The 20,970-nt window shown below is 43.0% G+C and overlaps 1 protein-coding gene across 1 annotated transcript in view; it reads right to left on the bottom strand.

Moving 5' to 3' along the window:
- The window catches only part of paqr6 (progestin and adipoQ receptor family member VI), a 28,338-nt gene that overhangs the window by 6,436 nt on the left and 932 nt on the right, over positions 1–20,970 (bottom strand). The window contains exons 2-7 of the mRNA XM_010885339.3: positions 13,368–13,645; positions 12,921–13,048; positions 12,433–12,638; positions 7,723–7,849; positions 7,534–7,630; positions 7,152–7,296 (exon numbers count right to left, since the gene is read on the bottom strand). Coding sequence (XP_010883641.1) covers positions 7,152–7,296; positions 7,534–7,630; positions 7,723–7,849; positions 12,433–12,638; positions 12,921–13,048; positions 13,368–13,645 — 981 coding nt within the window. The remainder of the gene's footprint in view (positions 1–7,151; positions 7,297–7,533; positions 7,631–7,722; positions 7,850–12,432; positions 12,639–12,920; positions 13,049–13,367; positions 13,646–20,970) is intronic.

The raw sequence follows: 20,970 nt of genomic DNA, 5'->3' as shown, positions 1-20,970 counted from the left end.
GCCTGGAAACACTGAATACACTGAGCCTACAAAACTGAGCCTGAAAACACTGAATACACTGAGCCTGAAAACACTGAATACACTGAGCCTGAAAACACTGAATACACTGAGCCTGAAACACTGAATACACTGAGCCTGAAAACACTGAATACACTGAGGCCTGAAAACACTGAATACACTGAGCCTGGAAAAACACTGAATACACTGAGCCTGAAACACTGAATACACTGAGCTTGGAAACACTGAGTCTGAAAACACTGAATACACTGAGCCTGAAACACTGAATACACTGAGCCTGAAAACACTGAATACACTGAGCCTGAAAACACTGAATACACTGAGCCTGAAAACACTGAATACACTGAGCCTGAAAACACTGAGCCTGAAAACACTGAATACACTGAGCCTGAAAACACTGAATACACTGAGCCTGAAAACACTGAATACACTGAGCCTGGAAACACTGGAATACACTGAGCCTGAAAACACTGAATACACTGAGCCTGAAAACACTGAATACACTGAGCCTGAAAACACTGAATACACTGAGCCTGAAAACACTGAATACACCGAGCCTGAAAACAGTGAATACACTGAGCCTGAAAACACTGAATACACTGAGCCTGAAAACACTGAATACACTGAGCTTGGAAACACTGAGTCTGAAAACACTGAATACACTGAGCTTGGAAACACTGAGTCTGAAAACACTGAATACACTGAGCCTGAAAACACTGAATACACTGAGCCTGAAAACACTGAATACAGTGAGCCTGAAAACACTGAATACACTGAGCCTGGAAACACTGAATACACTGAGCCTGAAAACACTGAGCCTGAAAACACTGAATACACTGAGCCTGAAAACACTGAATACACTGAGCCTGAAAACACTGAATACACTGAGCCTGGAAACACTGAATACACTGAGCCTGAAAACACTGAATACACTGAGCCTGAAAACACTGAATACACTGAGCCTGAAAACACTGAATACACTGAGCCTGAAAACACTGAATACACTGAGCTTGGAAACACTGAGTCTGAAAACACTGAATACACTGAGCCTGAAAACACTGAATACACTGAGCCTGAAAACACTGAATACAGTGAGCCTGAAAACACTGAATACACTGAGCCTGAAAACACTGAATACACTGAGCCTGAAAACACTGAATACACCGAGCCTGAAAACACTGAATACACTGAGCCTGAAAACACTGAATACACTGAGCCTGAAAACACTGAATACACTGAGCTTGGAAACACTGAGTCTGAAAACACTGAATACACTGAGCTTGGAAACACTGAGTCTGAAAACACTGAATACACTGAGCCTGAAAACACTGAATACACTGAGCCTGAAAACACTGAATACAGTGAGCCTGAAAACACTGAATACACTGAGCCTGGAAACACTGAATACACTGAGCCTGAAAACACTGAGCCTGAAAACACTGAATACACTGAGCCTGAAAACACTGAATACACTGAGCCTGAAAACACTGAATACACTGAGCCTGGAAACACTGAATACACTGAGCCTGAAAACACTGAATACACTGAGCCTGAAAACACTGAATACACTGAGCCTGAAAACACTGAATACACTGAGCCTGAAAACACTGAATACACTGAGCTTGGAAACACTGAGTCTGAAAACACTGAATACACTGAGCCTGAAAACACTGAATACACTGAGCCTGAAAACACTGAATACAGTGAGCCTGAAAACACTGAATACACTGAGCCTGGAAACACTGAATACACTGAGCCTGAAAACACTGAATACACTTCGCATGAAAACACTGAATACACTGAGCCTGAAAACACTGAATACACCGAGCCTGAAAACAGTGAATACACTGAGCCTGAAAACACTGAATACACTGAGCCTGAAAACACTGAATACACTGAGCTTGGAAACACTGAGTCTGAAAACACTGAATACACTGAGCCTGAAAACACTGAATACACTGAGCCTGAAAACACTGAATACAGTGAGCCTGAAAACACTGAATACACTGAGCCTGGAAACACTGAATACACTGAGCCTGAAAACACTGAATACACTTCGCATGAAAACACTGAATACACTGAGCCTGAAAACACTGAATACACCGAGCCTGAAAACAGTGAATACACTGAGCCTGAAAACACTGAATACACTGAGCCTGAAAACACTGAATACACTGAGCTTGGAAACACTGAGTCTGAAAACACTGAATACACTGAGCTTGGAAACACTGAGTCTGAAAACACTGAATACACTGAGCCTGAAAACACTGAATACACTGAGCCTGAAAACACTGAATACAGTGAGCCTGAAAACACTGAATACACTGAGCCTGGAAACACTGAATACACTGAGCCTGAAAACACTGAGCCTGAAAACACTGAATACACTGAGCCTGAAAACACTGAATACACTGAGCCTGAAAACACTGAATACACTGAGCCTGGAAACACTGAATACACTGAGCCTGAAAACACTGAATACACTGAGCCTGAAAACACTGAATACACTGAGCCTGAAAACACTGAATACACTGAGCCTGAAAACACTGAATACACTGAGCTTGGAAACACTGAGTCTGAAAACACTGAATACACTGAGCCTGAAAACACTGAATACACTGAGCCTGAAAACACTGAATACACTGAGCCTGAAAACACTGAATACACTGAGCCTGAAAACACTGAATACACTGAGCCTGAAAACACTGAATACACCGAGCCTGAAAACAGTGAATACACTGAGCCTGAAAACACTGAATACACTGAGCCTGAAAACACTGAATACACTGAGCTTGGAAACACTGAGTCTGAAAACACTGAATACACTGAGCTTGGAAACACTGAGTCTGAAAACACTGAATACACTGAGCCTGAAAACACTGAATACACTGAGCCTGAAAACACTGAATACAGTGAGCCTGAAAACACTGAATACACTGAGCCTGGAAACACTGAATACACTGAGCCTGAAAACACTGAGCCTGAAAACACTGAATACACTGAGCCTGAAAACACTGAATACACTGAGCCTGAAAACACTGAATACACTGAGCCTGGAAACACTGAATACACTGAGCCTGAAAACACTGAATACACTGAGCCTGAAAACACTGAATACACTGAGCCTGAAAACACTGAATACACTGAGCCTGAAAACACTGAATACACTGAGCTTGGAAACACTGAGTCTGAAAACACTGAATACACTGAGCCTGAAAACACTGAATACACTGAGCCTGAAAACACTGAATACAGTGAGCCTGAAAACACTGAATACACTGAGCCTGGAAACACTGAATACACTGAGCCTGAAAACAGTGAATACACTGAGCCTGAAAACACTGAATACACTGAGCCTGAAAACACTGAATACACTGAGCTTGGAAACACTGAGTCTGAAAACACTGAATACACTGAGCCTGAAAACACTGAATACACTGAGCCTGAAAACACTGAATACAGTGAGCCTGAAAACACTGAATACACTGAGCCTGGAAACACTGAATACACTGAGCCTGAAAACACTGAATACACTTCGCATGAAAACACTGAATACACTGAGCCTGAAAACACTGAATACACCGAGCCTGAAAACAGTGAATACACTGAGCCTGAAAACACTGAATACACTGAGCCTGAAAACACTGAATACACTGAGCTTGGAAACACTGAGTCTGAAAACACTGAATACACTGAGCTTGGAAACACTGAGTCTGAAAACACTGAATACACTGAGCCTGAAAACACTGAATACACTGAGCCTGAAAACACTGAATACAGTGAGCCTGAAAACACTGAATACACTGAGCCTGGAAACACTGAATACACTGAGCCTGAAAACACTGAGCCTGAAAACACTGAATACACTGAGCCTGAAAACACTGAATACACTGAGCCTGAAAACACTGAATACACTGAGCCTGGAAACACTGAATACACTGAGCCTGAAAACACTGAATACACTGAGCCTGAAAACACTGAATACACTGAGCCTGAAAACACTGAATACACTGAGCCTGAAAACACTGAATACACTGAGCTTGGAAACACTGAGCCTGAAAACACTGAATACACTGAGCCTGGAAACACTGAATACACTGAGCCTGAAAACACTGAATACACTGAGCCTGAAAACACTGAATACACTGAGCCTGGAAACACTGAATACACTGAGCCTGAAAACACTGAATACACTTCGCATGAAAACACTGAATACACTGAGCCTGAAAACACTGAATACACCGAGCCTGAAAACAGTGAATACACTGAGCCTGAAAACACTGAATACACTGAGCCTGAAAACACTGAATACACTGAGCTTGGAAACACTGAGTCTGAAAACACTGAATACACTGAGCCTGAAAACACTGAATACACTGAGCCTGAAAACACTGAATACAGTGAGCCTGAAAACACTGAATACACTGAGCCTGGAAACACTGAATACACTGAGCCTGAAAACACTGAGCCTGAAAACACTGAATACACTGAGCCTGAAAACACTGAATACACTGAGCCTGAAAACACTGAATACACTGAGCCTGGAAACACTGAATACACTGAGCCTGAAAACACTGAATACACTGAGCCTGAAAACACTGAATACACTGAGCCTGAAAACACTGAATACACTGAGCCTGAAAACACTGAATACACTGAGCTTGGAAACACTGAGTCTGAAAACACTGAATACAGTGAGCCTGAAAACACTGAATACACTGAGCCTGAAAACACTGAATACACTGAGCCTGAAAACACTGAATACAGTGAGCCTGAAAACACTGAATACACTGAGCCTGGAAACACTGAATACACTGAGCCTGAAAACACTGAATACACTTCGCATGAAAACACTGAATACACTGAGCCTGAAAACACTGAATACACCGAGCCTGAAAACAGTGAATACACTGAGACAAAACATTATGACCCTCAGAGGTGTCCTGTGGTATCCAGCACCAAGACGTTAGCAGCATATCCTTCAAGTCCTGTAAGTTGCGAGGTGGAGCCCACATACACTCACCTAAAGGATTATTAGGAACACCTGTTCAATTTCTCATTAATGCAATTATCTAATCAACCAATCACATGGCAGTTGCTTCAATGCATTTAGGGGTGTGGTCCTGGTCAAGACAATCTCCTGAACTCCAAACTGAATGTCAGAATGGGAAAGAAAGGTGATTTAAGCAATTTGGAGCGTGGCATGGTTGTTGGTGCCAGGCGGGACGGTCTGAGTATTTCACAATCTGCTCAGTTACTGGGATTTTCACGCACCACCATTTCTAGGGTTTACAAAGAATGATGTGAAAAGGGAAAAACATCCAGTATGCGGCAGGCCTGTGGGCGAAAATGCCTTGTTGATGCTAGAGGTCAGAGGAGAATGGGCCGACTGATTCATGTTGCCTGGTCTGATGAGTCTTGATTTCTGTTGAGACACTCAGATGGTAGAGTCAGAATTTGGCGTAAACAGAATGAGAACATGGATCCATCATGCCTTGTTACCACTGTGCAGGCTGGTGGTGGTGGTGTAATGGTGTGGGGGATGTTTTCTTGGCACACTTTAGGCCACTTTGTGCCAATTGGGCAATGTTTAAATGCCACGGCCTACTTGAGCATTGTTTCTGACCATGTCCATCCCTTTATGACCACCATGGCTACTTCGAGCAGGATAATGCACTATGTCACAAAGCTCGAATCATTTCAAATTGGTTTCTTGAACATGACAATGAGTTCACTGTACTGAAATGGCCCCCACAGTCACCAATCTCAACCCAATAGAGCATCTTTGGGATGTGGTGGAACGGGAGCTTCGTGCCCTGGATGTGCATCCCACAAATCTCCATCAACTGCAAGATGCTATCCTATCAATATGGGCCAACATTTCAGCACCTTGTTGAATCAATGCCACGTAGAATTAAGGCAGTTCTGAAGGCGAAAGGGGGTCAAACACAGTATTAGTATGGTGTTCCTAATAATCCTTTAGGTGAGTGTAGATCAGACTTGTTGGTCCAGCACATCCCACAGATGCTCGATTGGATTGAGATCTGGGGAATTGAGGCCAGGGCAACACCTTGAACTCTTCATAATATTCCTCAAACCATTCCTGAACAACTTGTGCAGTGTGGCAGGGCACATTATCCTACTGAAAGAGGCCAAAGCCATCAGGGAGTGCCATTGCCATAAAGGGGTGCACCTGATCTGCAAAGATGTTTAGGTAGGTGGCACGTGTCAAATTGATGTCCACATGAATGCCCGGACCCAGTGATTCCCAGAAGAACATTGTCCAGAGCATCATAATCCCTCCACTAGCTTTGTCGTTTTCCCACAGTGCATCCTGATGCCATCACTTCCCCCAGGTAAACGGCACACACATACACAGTCGTCCACGTGGTGGGAAAGAAAACGTGACTCATCGGACCAGGAAACCTTCTTCCAAGGCTCCAAGGTCCAGTTCCAACACTCGCATGCCCATTGTAGGCACCTTCCACAGTGGACTGGGGTCATCATAGGTGCCTGTGGCTACGCAGCCTCATATGCTGCAAGGTGTGATGTTACTGTGTGTTGTGACACATTCCTCCCATAACCATCATTAACAGTTTGACTTGTGCCACAGCAGACCTTCTGTCGGGCATGGACCAGGCGGGGTAGCCTTCGTTGTCCTGGTGCATTGATGAGCCTTGGGAGGCCAACACCCTGTCAGCGGTTTGTGGTTTGTCCCTCCTCGGACCACTGTCGGTAGGTACCCACCTCTGCTGACCGGGAGCATCCCACATGCCCTGCCGTTTCAGAGATGCTCACTCATCTGGCCATAACAATAAGGTCCTTGTCAAATTTCGGTTGCATCCAACACGTTGACTACGAGAACTGATTGTTCGCTTACCATCTAATCTACCCAGACCTTGACAACAGCCCTTGTTAGGAGATGATCAATGTTTTTTGCTTCACCTATGAGTGGTCATAATGTTTTAGCTCATAACAAATCTTCACAAACACAGTAGAAATGCCTATAGAAATGCCTGTCTATAAGAGTCAACAATAACTGGCCACTGACCATACAAGCTAAAACTTGCACCACAACCTGCATGACCTCTCAATTCAAGCTACCACAGTAACTTTGCGTTGGGTGGACTTACCAAAGTAGTCGAAGCGCCCTGGGGCCAGTCTTTCTGGGAGGTGTGAGGCAAACAGGAAGCAGGTTAGGAAGGCAAAGAGGAGGTGGTAACAGTGACTGGACAGGGCCTCACTATGACAGCAGCTGCCGCCACAGCACAGGAGAAGCTATACACACACATACACACACTCTAGATTACTAAAACTAATAGCAGCCCATAAATTAAAGGCATTAACGGCACAGGGTCACATATTTTAATTCAATCTATAGAATATCTCTTAGTTTATAAGCCAAGGTTTCATAGGAAAGCATTAATTGGATTTCAACTGTCATATAACAAATCCAACCCAGTGCACAAGCAGATTTTTTGTGAACTCTGTTCACACATTATTGTAGTAACCCACTCTGTAAAATAGAGGGATGTTGTCAAAGATGAATGGAAAGACGAAGGCCCCTGTCCGGAGAATTTTACTTCGATGTGGGAACTGTAGCTCCAGAAATCTAATTAAAAAGATTGAGGGAGAAAAGTTACTATGGTTTCAATGAACAACAAAGTGATATGTTATGGGTATTGGATAGTATGGCTTCCTTTCCTGGAGTAGCAGGAAAGGCTGGTGCAGAACAGGGTGTTGCAAATAGCGATGGGCACAAAGTGTTGGTGTAACCAGCTGTTGACCCAGCAGTCAGGCATCACATAGGAGCCATAGGTTATGGCACAACCTGTAGAGAAACAAACACAACATGCACAGTACTAATCAAAGGTTTGGACACACCTGCTCATTCATAGATACTTCTTCAGTCTTTTGCACATTATAGAATAAAAGTGAAGATATCAAAACTATGAAATAACACATCTTGTAGAAACCCAAAAATATGTTCTTGTAGAAACCTAAATACATTTAATCTTGTACATTCTTCAAAGTAGGCCGCCGTTGCCTTGATGACAGCTTTGCACACTCTTTCATTCTATCAAACAGCTTCATGTGGTGGTAACCTGGAATATATTTCAGTTGATATGTTAATTTGTGGAAATTCTTTCCTTCTTACTGCATTTCATCAATCAGTTGTGTTGTGACAAGGTAGGGTTGGTTTATAGAAGACCATCAAGTGCCATGCTGACACTGGATCTCATGACAATGGCCACAGGAAAGGAATACCCAGAGTTATCTCTGCTGCAGACGATAAGTTAATCAGAGTTACCAGCTTCAGAAATTGGCAATTAACTGCATCTCAGATTCATGCCAAAATGAAAGCTTCACAGAGTAACAGTAAAAAGTAAAGGTAATAGACATCTCAACATCCACTGTCTCAGAGGAGACATGCGTGATTAAGGCCTTCATGAACGAACTGTCTAAAAAAATAAACACATCTGAATGACACCAAGAAGAAGAGTCTTGCTTGGGCCAGAAACACCAGAAATGGACCAGTGGAAATCTGTCCTTTGGTCGGATGAATTCAAACTTGCAATTTTGGGTACCAACTGCTATGTATTTCCTGACGAGCAGACCCCAGGTGGTGAGAATGAGCAACCTTACATTCTCTGCACTGACACTGAGCACCAGAGCCCCCCCAGGGCTGTGTACTCAGTCCCCTCCTGTACTCCCTGCTCATGCATGACTGCGTGGCCCCACACAGCTCCAACATAATCCTCTAATTCTCGGATGAAACAACCATCCTGGGTCTCTTGCCCAACAATGAAGAGACTGCCTACAGAGAGGAGGTAAGGAACCTGGCGACATGGTGCCAGGACAACAACCTCTCTCTTAATTTCTTTAAGACAAAAAGAGATGATTGTGTACTTCAGGAAGCAGCAGAGGGGATGTCATGCCCCCATACACATCGATGGAGCTGAAGTGGAGTCTACAAATGTAAGTTTCTCAGTGTGCTCATCAAAGATTACCTCACTTGGTCCCTGACAAGCAAACTCAGCAGTGAAAACTGCTCAAAAAAGACTATACAGGTGCTGGTCATAAAATGTGAATATCATCAAAAAGTTGATTTATTTCAGTAATTCCATTCAAAAAGTGAAACTTGTATAATGTATACATTCATTCCACGCAGACTGATATATTTCAAGTGTTTATTTATTTTAATTTTGATGATTATAACTGACAACTAATGAAAACCCCAAATTCAGCATCTCAGAAAATTTGAATATTGTGAAAAGGTTCAATATTGAAGACACCTGGTGCCACACTCTAATCAGTTAATTCACCCAAAACACCTGCAAAGGCCTTTAATGGTCTCTTGATCTAGTTCTGTAGGCAACACAATCATAGGGAAGACTGCTGACTTGACAGCTGTCCAAAAGATGACCATTGACACCTTGCACAAGGAGGGCAAGACACAAAAGGTCATAGCTAAAGAGGCTGGCTGTTCACAGAGCTCTGTGTCCAAGCACATTAATAGAGAGGCGAAGGGGAGGAAAATATATGGTAGAAAAAAAAAAAAAAAAGCAATAGGGATAACCGCACACTGGAGAGGATTGTGAAACAAAACCCATTCAAAAATGTGGGGGAGATTCACAAAGAGTGGACTGCAGTTGGAGTCAGTGCTTCAAGAACCACCACGCACAGACATATGCAAGACATGGGTTTCAGCTGTCGCCTTCCATGTGTCAAGCCACTCTTGAACAAGACACAGCGTCAGAAGCGTCTCGCCTGGGCTAAAGACAAAAAGGACTGGACTGCTGCTGAGTTATGTTCTCTGATGAAAATACATTTTGCATTTCCTTTGGAAATCAAGGTCCCAGAGTCTGGAGGAAGAGAGGAGAGGCACAGAATCCATGTTGCTTGAAGTCCAGTGTAAAGTTTCCACAGTCAGTGATGGTTTGGGGTGCCATGTCATCTGCTGGTGTTGGTCCACTGTGTTTTCTGAGGTCCAAGGTCAACGCAGCCGTCTACCAGAAAGTTGTAAAGCACTTCATGCAGATTTCATTTTCCAACAGGACTTGGCAACTGCACACAGTGCCAAAGCTACCAGTACCTGGTTTAAGGACCACGGTATCCCTGTTCTTAATTGACCAGCAAACTCGCCTGACCTTAACCCTACAGAAAATGTATGGGGTATTGTGAAGAGGAAGATGCGATACGCCAGACCCAACAATGCAGAAGAGCTGAAGGCCACTATCAGAGCAACCTGGGCTCTCACAACACCTGAGCAGTGCCACAGACTGATCGACTCCATGCCACGCCGCATTGCTGCAGTAATTCAGGCAAAAGGAGCCCCAACTAAGTATTGAGTGCTGTACATGCTCATACTTTTCATGTTCATACTTTTCAGTTGGCCAACATTTCTAAAATCCTTTTTTGGTATTGGTCTTAAGTATTATTCAAATTTTCTGAGATACTGAATTTGGGATTTTCATTAGTTGTCAGTTATAATCATCACAATTAAAAGAAATAAACATTTGAAATATATCAGTTTGTGTGTAATGAATGAATATAATATACAAGTTTCACTTTATGAATGGAATCACTGAAATAAATCAACTTTTTGATGATATTCTAATTTTATGACCAGCACCTGTACTTCCTGAAGAGACTCATGAAATTTGGCATTTCTGTAATTTCTGTCACCAACGTCTTCAGGTGCACCATTGAGAGTATCCTCTCAGGCTGAACCACTGTCTGGTTCGGCAGCTGCTCCGTGGCAGATTTTCAAGTCCCTCCAGAGGGTGGTGAAATCTGTGGAGTGCATCATAGGCTGCCATCTTCCCTCTGTGCAAGGAATCTACCATACATGATGCCTGAGAAAAACATGGAACACCATCAAAGATCACAGCCACCCAGGTTATGGTTTGTTCACACTGCTGCCGTCTGGTAGATACTACTGGAGCATCAGGGCACACACTTCCAGACTCAAAAACAGTTTTTTCCCTCAGGCCATAAGGCTCCTCAACCAACAACACTGATCCATGATCATACTGATCACACACAAACATTCCAGATGCTCTGATGTCCTTTCAGGTACATTTAATGGGCATTAGAATATTCCTTTGCATGTAACATTCCTAAGCATATTACACTCATATGTATCTATAATACTCAATACTTCTACCATACTGTTCAAACTCCCATCCTACTATTTCAAAGATTGTTGCTACATAGTTTGCATTTTTTTAATGCATATTATTGCCATATCTACAATTAATTAACACTTTTTTGGTCAGTACGTGATTCCATGTGTGTTATTTCACAGTTTTGATGTCTTCACTATTATTGTACAAAGTGGAAAATAGTGAAAATAAAGAGATTTGTATAAATTAGTAGGTACTGTATATTGGAGGATTCATTCTACGAGGAATTAACTACACTATAGTTAATGCATTAAAATGCATATCAATTTGTATCATAACTTATCTTGTATTTAATAACTAGTGAAATATTGGTCTTTCACATAATTCTAAACATCCAGCAAACAAGTTTTAATTAAAAAAAAAGTGTGGCTGCAGAATACCACCTACAGTAAATATTTGCATTTAAAATCCTGGAAATATACTTCTGGATGTTTATGGCTGGGTATGTTTTGTCAGTAAGGAGATTTATGGTAGATTATAGATTACACTGCAGGGGCCATATAATAAGGTGAAATAGTTCAAACTGAGGCACTTAGTGAAAGCATGCAACAAACATTCCAGTTTCATAGAGAGAGGGAGAAGTTAACAGACAAGTACAAAAACACGCTATTCAGAATAAGGCATGAACTATACAAATACACACACTACTATATAATGCAAGTATAATGCAACTACTAATAAATAAGGGAATCCGTTGAACAAGCATGTTCACAGACAGACAAGAAACTATGTAAACTGTACATATGAAGATAGAGTGATACGTGGAACGCACACCTCCACTACAACATTCTCCCAGGTGCTGGATCCAAGAGGAGGTGGAGTAGATCAAACATCAGAGTGAATCTGACAACTCAAACACCACAGCAACACAATGCCAAATCCCTCATGAGCAATGAAGTAACAACATAAACACAGGTTCCAAATGTAAAAAAGCAGATGCCAAGGATCGAAATGAAAGTTCAAATTGTGAAATGGATTGGAAAATGGATTGTGAAATGGATTGTGAAATGGATTGGAAAATGGATTGGCCAAGCTCTCCGGCTGACACTTCCTGGAACACACTGGTACTGCACCAGGTAACACAAGGGGCAGTCGTAGCCATGAAGGAGACTTGGCAGACTTGGGACTGGAAGACAAACTATCAGCTACAGGTAGAGGAAGTACAACTGGGCAAGCTACGTGCAGACAGTCAGGCTTTGTGAAGTGCAGGAACAGACGGCCTCACCCAGGCTGTAGAGGCTGAGGGCACCGTAGTCGAAGAAGTAGCAGATGTGGCGTGCCGCCGGGGACATGGTGCTGAAGGTGTGGGCGCAGCTGGAGGTGAAGGGGTACACGCAGATCAGCAGCATATACACCAGCAGTGGCCACGTGTAGCTCTCTGACAGGAAATTCTGAGTGTAGCACAGGACACAGAAGCGCCACAGGAAGTACCTGGGAAATGAGACGGGCCGCAACACAGTCAGTTTAAATTCCAGAGAAACAGGGAGAAATTAGCTGGGGATTTGATACAATGATGATTTTACACACTGATTGAGTCTAAACCAGCCCTATCTGTTAAAGAAACTCCTCTGCTATCTATGGATATGACCCTCTGGATCTACATTCATTCGTACAGATGCCCTGTTAATAAACGTTGTGGGGGGTTGATCCGGACAAATGATGCAAGATAGAACCAGGTATAAACGGGGCGTAGGTTTCCATTGGTATAGGTACCATGTGGGCAGAAAGTGGGTCCAGATGTTGACCGTCTCATTGGTCATCTGGAAGCTGCTGAGGATGCAGTCAAGGGCGGAGCTCTGGGGGTGACGGTAGCCAGAGATAATGCCATCCTCCCGGAACACCTGAAGGCCAAAAACACATTTTCTTTGATACATACAGTGCATAGGGCTTTACAGAGATGATACAATATGCAACCAAAACCTATCCTTCCAATCCCGCACACATCTGGGCCGCTCTGCATCATTTAATAGATTCAACTGATCCAGTCTGCCCGGAGTGGACACTGAGTAAAAGGAGCAGGGTCTGGGTGAAGCATTTGATCAGACAGGTCTCTATGCCACAACCCTGAACTCAACACCAAACATGCACATTCAGTCAGTGAAACCTCATAACGGCTGTGAAAGGTTGTGCGAAACGTGTGAAAGGTTTGGCCAGTCTTACTTTGGGAACTTGGTGGATGTCAAACAGCTGGGGTAGTTTGATGCTAAGCATGTCCGCGGGCAATCGGAGGGCCCCTCTCCCTCTTCGGCAGGCCTCCCTAAGTCGAGCCCTGCCTCCTTGGCAGAGGACACACCAGACGGGGTAGTCAAAAACAGGGACCTGGCCCCCAACTCCTGGCCCCAGTTCCCATTGCATATAGCGACCCCAGCCTTGTCCCCATCCCTGGCCCCAGGCTCCAGCCCTGCTGGCCACCCCGCCCCCCTGCCACACTGGAAACACTGTGGAGAGAGAAAGGGAGGAAAGCAGTGGTTAGATATAATGTTTTAGAAATGACACTAAGAGCAGTCAGAAATAAACACTGTTGCCTACCTACCAGAACTAGAAATGCGTTTACATTTCACACAAGACACATCCAAAGCATGTGAACAGTTTCGAGAACAGTTCACACTGTTACCAGTTCAATAGAAATTACAACAAAATACAAAAACGTTCCACAGAAAGTGTAATGGTCCTTCCTTTGTCATAATGTTCTATGAGATTGGACTCGACACAGTCTTCCATTGTGTTATCTTTCTCCAGACGTCGACAAAGATTGAGACAGTGGTTAGCATTGTCACATTGTGGTGGGCTGTTAGCTAACAAAGCTAGCATGACAAAAACAGCATGTTCCTGCCATGCGGTATTGAACAGAGGACTCCTGTTCAGATTGCAAAGGAGATTGTCAATAAAACTCTTGTTTGAGCACTCAGAACACCAACACCATGTTCAATATTCCTGGCAGGCGTTGCCTGACATTTTTGTGGAAGCAAAATGCACCAAAAATGCTTTTTGGTTTGATCAAAATCAGTCATTGTCTTTTAGAAGTCCTACTGAGCAAGTGTCAGTTGGCCTTAATGATATTTAAATCTCTCTGCAACTTCTTTAATTGTACATTCAAGTTAATCAAATTATGGGTAGAAAAGGACCTTGCTTATCAAACACTGTACATACTATCCCATTCATATCCTGTGCCACAACATATTTGGGGGAGTAAATGCATAAGGTATGTAGGAGCAGTAGATTTTAGTTGTAGCATACCTCAGCCTGTGATGTGACAGAGTGGGGTGAGAGACAGAGAGATGGGACTACCGTGGTCCATGAGGAAAACAACTGGCTGCAAAGTCCAGGAAAAGGCTTTAAAATATATTTCAAAGGCCCAGTTACACGTCTTTTCCTGTTTACCTGGACAAAGTGAACGTTATGACAGAGGCCCTGTCTGAAGAGTGCCAGGCCATTGGCTAACTGTTACACCTCCCTGGGTTCTAAGAAAATGGGTGATTATTCTGCTCAGCACACATGCATTTACAGACACATGCTCACCAATACAGGAAACAGAACAAGAGAAAACATAATACCTGTGCCACTGAATCGTGTTAATACAGCCACTGGGATCAAGGCTGAGAACATGAATTACAGAAGGGTGAGGTAAAGGTGCCAGAAATGTGACTACTCAAGACAGGAAGAAAACAAAGACAACCATATCAGGCTGTGGGTTGCAAAACATGCAGTGGATTTTAATAAACAAAGTCTGCATGCAAAACATATAGAGGTCCAAATACAATTTTCCTTTTTTTCCTTGTGTGTGTGTGGATATTGGACTACCTCTATAGTCTTATTTTATATCATATAATTATTACGCATTTTATTCTGCTGAGAGATATATCAAGAACCCGAATTATGTTGTTTAAATTAGGTTCAGACCTAGCTAGGGGTCAAAATGTTGCTTTTTCCTGTTGTAATAGCACTTTCAGAGCATTGTATTTGTGAGGAGACAACTCAGTTTACCATGAATCATCAAATTCACAAAGTCTTTCAGGGTACGGATGCTGATCTTGGGTCAGTGCTGCCTTTTAGGTCATACGGAATAACATTATACGAACTGTGAGGACCCGATCCAAGGTCAGAGTTTGTACATAAGGTCACTGGCCTCTTCTCTCTGCAGAGGAGCAACTGTGTTGACCAAAAGAAGCCTCAGTGGATTGTTCCATACTGTAACCCGCCCACTATGAAGTCATCTGTAACTATGAATGGACTAGTCGTGACTCCAGCCGTTCCCCACCCAAGCTTTTCCCAGAAACACTGCTGTGTATCAGCTGTAAACATGATGGCAGAAACACTGTAATCCACAGCCCGAAGACCAACTCAAGCAGGGCATTTACAACACATACAGGTTAAAGGAGCATGTTTCTGTATAAACCAGCTTTTGTCATTCTGTTCACTTAAAAAAAAAGCTTATTTGGCTCCCAAAAGGCTATTCGTTCAAACCATCCATCACCCCGTCCAACCTAGATGTTGCTTCTGATTGTTGGGAAGACGAGGGGAAACATACCATAGTTGATATAGTGGGGAGAACAAGTATTTGATACACTGCCAATTTTGCAGGTTTTCCCACTTACAAAGCATGTAGAAATCAAATTTTTATCATAGGTACTCTTCAACTGTGAGAGACGGAATCTAAAACTAAAATCCAGAAAATCACATTGTATGATTTTTAAGTAATTAATTTGCATTTTATTGCATGATATAAGTATTTGATACATCAGAAAAGCAGAACTTAATATTTGGTAAAGAAACCTTTGCAATTACAGAGATTATACGTTTCCTGTAGTTCTTGACCAGGTTTGTACACACTGAAACAGAGATTTTGGCCCACTCCTCCATACAGATCCTTCAGGTTTCGGGGCTGTCACTGGGCAATACAGACTTTCAGCTCCCTCCCAAGATTTTCCATTGGGTTCAGGTCTGGAGACTGGCTAGGGGCTAAGCCACTACAGGACCTTGAGATGCTTCTTACGGAGCCACTCTTTAGTTGCCCTGACTGTGTGTTTCGGGTCGTTTTCATGCTGGAAGACCCAGTCACAACCCATCTTCAATGCTCTTTGCCAAGATCTCGCGATACATGGCCCCATCCATCCTCCCCTCAGTATGGTGCAGTCGTCCTGTCCCCCTGTTTTCACCTCCATGCTTAACGGTAGGATTGGTGTTCTTGGGGTTGTACTAATCCTTCTTCTTCCTCCAAACACGGCGAGTGGAGTTTATACCAAAAAGCACTATTTTTGTCTCATCAGACCACATGACCTTCTCCCATTCCTCCTCTGGATCAACAGCAAACTTCAGATTGGACACGTGCTGGCTTGAGCAGGGGGACCTTGCGTGCGCTGCAGGATTTTAATCCATTACGGCGTAGTGTGTTACTAATGGTTTTCTTTGAGACTGTGGTCCCAGCTCTCTTCAGGTCATTGACCAGGTCCTGCCGTGTAGTTCTGGGCTGATCCCTCACCTTCCTCATGATCATTGATGCCCCACGAGATCTTGCATGGAGACCCAGACCGATGGAGATTGACCGTCATCTTGAACTTCTTCCATTTTCTAATAATTGCGCCAACAGTTGTTTCCTTCTCACCAAGCTGCTTGCCTATTGTCCTATAGCCCATCCCAGCTGTGTGCAGGTCTACAATTTTATCCCTGATGTCCTTGCACAGCTCTCTGGTCTTGGCCATTGTGGAGAGATTGGAGTCTGTTTGAGTGAGTGTGTGGACAGGTGTCTTTTATACAGGTAACGAGTTCAAACAGGTGCAGTTAATGAGTGGTGAACAGGTGGGCTCCTTAAAGAAAAACGAACAGGTCTGTGAGAGCCGGTATTCTTACTGGTGGGTAGGTGATCAAATACTTATGTCATGCAATAAAATTCAAATTAATTATTTAAAAATCATTCAATGTGATTTTCTGGATTTTAGTTTTAGATTCTGTCTCTCACATTTGAAGTGTACCTATGATAAAAGTTACATACTTCTACATGCTTTATAAGTAGGAAAACCTGCAAAATCGGCAGTGTATCAAATACTTGTTCTCCCCACTGTATTTAACTGACCGTAGGGAAGACGAGGGGAAACATACCATAGGTGATATATAACTGCAGATGTCCTTTGAACAACAGAGGGAAAGTCAGTCCTTCCTATGAGTAACTTCAGATATCTGCACATAATATACCAATATACATAATGAAGAGGAGGAGAAACACTGATACCTATGAATTATCAATTATGGAGTATTAGAAACAATCAGGAATGTGAGCAAAAATAGTCTATTTTCTGTTTCCTATTACGAGTTCATTTTGAACAAATTGTAGTTAGAATTTTTCACTCTGACTTTATGGACTTTGTGTTGACCAGTGGTAAAAACCCATAAGGAAATTAATTTTGATTTCATGTTGCAACATAACATGAGGAAAAGTCCATGGGGGTTAATGCTTTTAGATCCACTGTATCTGACACATTTCCTCAATTAAAAAAGGAATCCGTTCCTCTTCTATTTTGTGGAATAAAATAAATGTTATATTACGTTCAACTTCCTTACTTCAAGAAGTAAGGTTTGGAGAGGAAGGATTGTGGGAGGGAGTGATGGGTGGGGTTGGGTGTAGATGAGTGATGGGTGGGGTTGGATGTAGATGAGTGATGGGTGGGGTTGGATGTAGATGAGTGATGGGTGGGGTTGGATGTAGATGAGTGATGGGTGGGGTTGGGAGTAGATGAGTGATGGGTGGGGTTGGGTGTAGATGAGTGAAGGGTGGGGTTGGATGTAGATGAGTGATGGGTGGGGTTGGATGTAGATGAGTGAAGGGTGGGGTTGGGAGTAGATGAGTGATGGGTGGGGTTGGGTGTAGATGAGTGATGGGTGGGGTTGGATGTAGATGAGTGAAGGGTGGGGTTGGATGTAGATGAGTGATGGGTGGGGTTGGATGTAGATGAGTGATGGGTGGGGTTGGGAGTAGATGAGTGATGGGTGGGGTTGGGTGTAGATGAGTGAAGGGTGGGGTTGGGAGTAGATGAGTGATGGGTGGGGTTGGATGTAGATGAGTGAAGGGTGAAGGGTGGGGTTGGGTGTAGATGAGTGATGGGTGGGGTTGGATGTAGATGAGTGATGGGTGGGGTTGGGAGTAGATGAGTGATGGGTGGGGTTGGGTGTAGATGAGTGAAGGGTGGGGTTGGGAGTAGATGAGTGATGGGTGGGGTTGGATGTAGATGAGTGATGGGTGGGGTTGGATGTAGATGAGTGATGGGTGGGGTTGGGTGTAGATGAGTGAAGGGTGGGGTTGGATGTAGATGAGTGAAGGGTGGGGTTGGGTGTAGATGAGTGATGGGTGGGGTTGGATGTAGATGAGTGATGGGTGGGGTTGGATGTAGATGAGTGATGGGTGGGGTTGGATGTAGATGAGTGAAGGGTGGGGTTGGGAGTAGATGAGTGATGGGTGGGGTTGGATGTAGATGAGTGATGGGTGGGGTTGGGTGTAGATGAGTGATGGGTGGGGTTGGATGTAGATGAGTGATGGGTGGGGTTGGATGTAGATGAGTGAAGGGTGGGGTTGGGAGTAGATTAGGTAGGTAATTATCTTATGGATTATTTCTCTGTTTTCTTCTGCTCTGAGCTGTTGTGTAGTACTCATTTTGTCAATAACAAAGTCAATAACAAGTTATCTTAACTAACATCAGGACAACTGACACCACCAACATTAATGAGAACATACATTTTTGAAATTGTATTTATTATCCTGGCTTAAAGCATCCTCCAGGTAACCTTTATTTATAAGTGGCATATCTTATTTGTGTCTTTTGCTGTTAATTTGAATATCGGAAGGATTTGGGAGTGGTTGACAATTACCACCCACTTGCAAATGTGTTCTGTAGAGTACCAGTACCTAATCAGAATATTTAAATGGCAAATAATAACCTGTGACATTGTATTTACAATATAATACAAAATTACATAGAGAAAGTCTGAAATAAACTAAGCCCTCTGCTAGAGTCTCTGGGTGTATATCTAATTGAGTGCAGTAATAAAAGTCACATGCAGCATACAAGAGTAAAACAAGCATACCAAATGTTGAGCAACTGCCAGTGACACAGCCCATCCCAGGTTTCCCAAACCTAGTCTGTATTTTCAAAACACCCCCTTCCTTGCCTCGTCCCTGTCTTTCTCAGCAGACTCTCCACTTGGAAATTCACACATTGTATCCAGCTTTGCAACGTTTCCCCGTCTCCCGTTTCACTCTCACCCTTCTCCTGAATTCTGAAATTCTTTCCTGTGCTTGTGATCTCGCCACATGATCTTCTTCAATAGGAGCCTTTATCACTGGGAGCTGATGATAAGAAACGAACAAACACTGCTGACTGTATTCATGTGATATTTATATTGGAAAAGTGTAAAGCCAGACACTACAACCACATATAGTGGCTTCAGAAATAAAACCTCTTCTCTTTCTCCATATTATGTTGTGCAACAGACTTCATAATGTATGTTTGTATATTTTTTGCCATTAATCCTCAAACAATAACCCATTATGACAAATCGAAAAACACATTGAGATATTTGTACCAGTTTACTTGAAAATTAAAAACATAAATATCTCATGCACAAAAGTATTCAGACCCTTTATTCAGTACTTTGATGAAGCATCTTTGGCAGCGATAACAGCCTTGAATCTTCTTGAGTATGCCTCAACAAACTTGAACCAGTTTATCACATTCTTCCTTGTCAAACTCTTTAGATTTGTCCAAATTAATGGGATACATCGGTGAACTGCAATCTTGTTGTCTCCCCACAGACGTTTAAAGGGGATCAAGTCTGAGCTTTGGCTGGGCCACTCGAGGACATCGACAGACGTGTCCCAAAGTCCCTCCAGCTTTCTCTTGGCTGCACGTTTCAGGTTGTTGAAACGCTGTAAGATTAATCTTTGCCTCTGTCTTTGGTCCGGTGCCTTGGGACCCAATTCTCTTCAGGGACCTCTGTGTATTTTGCCCTCAATCTAGACCAGTCTCCCTGTCCCTCCTACTGAGAGGCATCTGCACAGTGCCATGTCATATACCTTTACTCAGCAGAGGCTTCCAACGAGCCACCTTCACATAAAGGCTTGACTGACGGTCTGTTTCAGAGGTGGATGTCCTTCTGGTAGGTTCTCCCGTCTTTGCAGAAAATCAGTGATGCTTTTGTTTGAGTGGCCTTGGTATTTTTGGTCCTCTCTCTGACCAAGGCTCTTCATGCCTGGTTACTTAGTTTGGCCGGACAGCCAGCTGAAGGTTAATCTTAGTAATTCCAAACCTCTTCCACATCACAATGGCACTGTGGTCTCGAAAATTTTAAATGCTTTACCAAATCATTTTTATAACCTTCCCCAAATCTATGCCTCAACTCAATTGGTCTGCAGAGAGTACTATGAAATGCTGGGTCTTATAAAAGCAAGAGTGTCTTCCTAAATCATGTCCAATCAATTGAATTTGCCACAGGTGGACACCAAGTTCAAGAGACATCTCAACACCTATCCAGATTTACTTTAATTGTGACTGCATACATTTCAACAAATAACTATAACTAAACGTAACGGATGAATGCCAAACTTTTTTTCAAACTCATTCAATTACAAATTGTTAAAAATAAATACCTATAAAAAATGCACGCCTACAATTCCAAACTCACCGCTCAACAGAGAGAAAATGCTCCCAGCACACTCACGTGGACTGTTGGAGCAACAATAACAAGAGCCATGTATGGCGCGTGCCAAAATGTACAA

Source organism: Esox lucius, chromosome 20 (genome assembly GCF_011004845.1).
Source record: "Esox lucius isolate fEsoLuc1 chromosome 20, fEsoLuc1.pri, whole genome shotgun sequence".
Lineage (NCBI taxonomy): Eukaryota > Metazoa > Chordata > Actinopteri > Esociformes > Esocidae > Esox > Esox lucius.
Note: the sequence above shows the minus strand (reverse complement) of the source record. Positions and strands in the feature narration are given on the sequence as shown.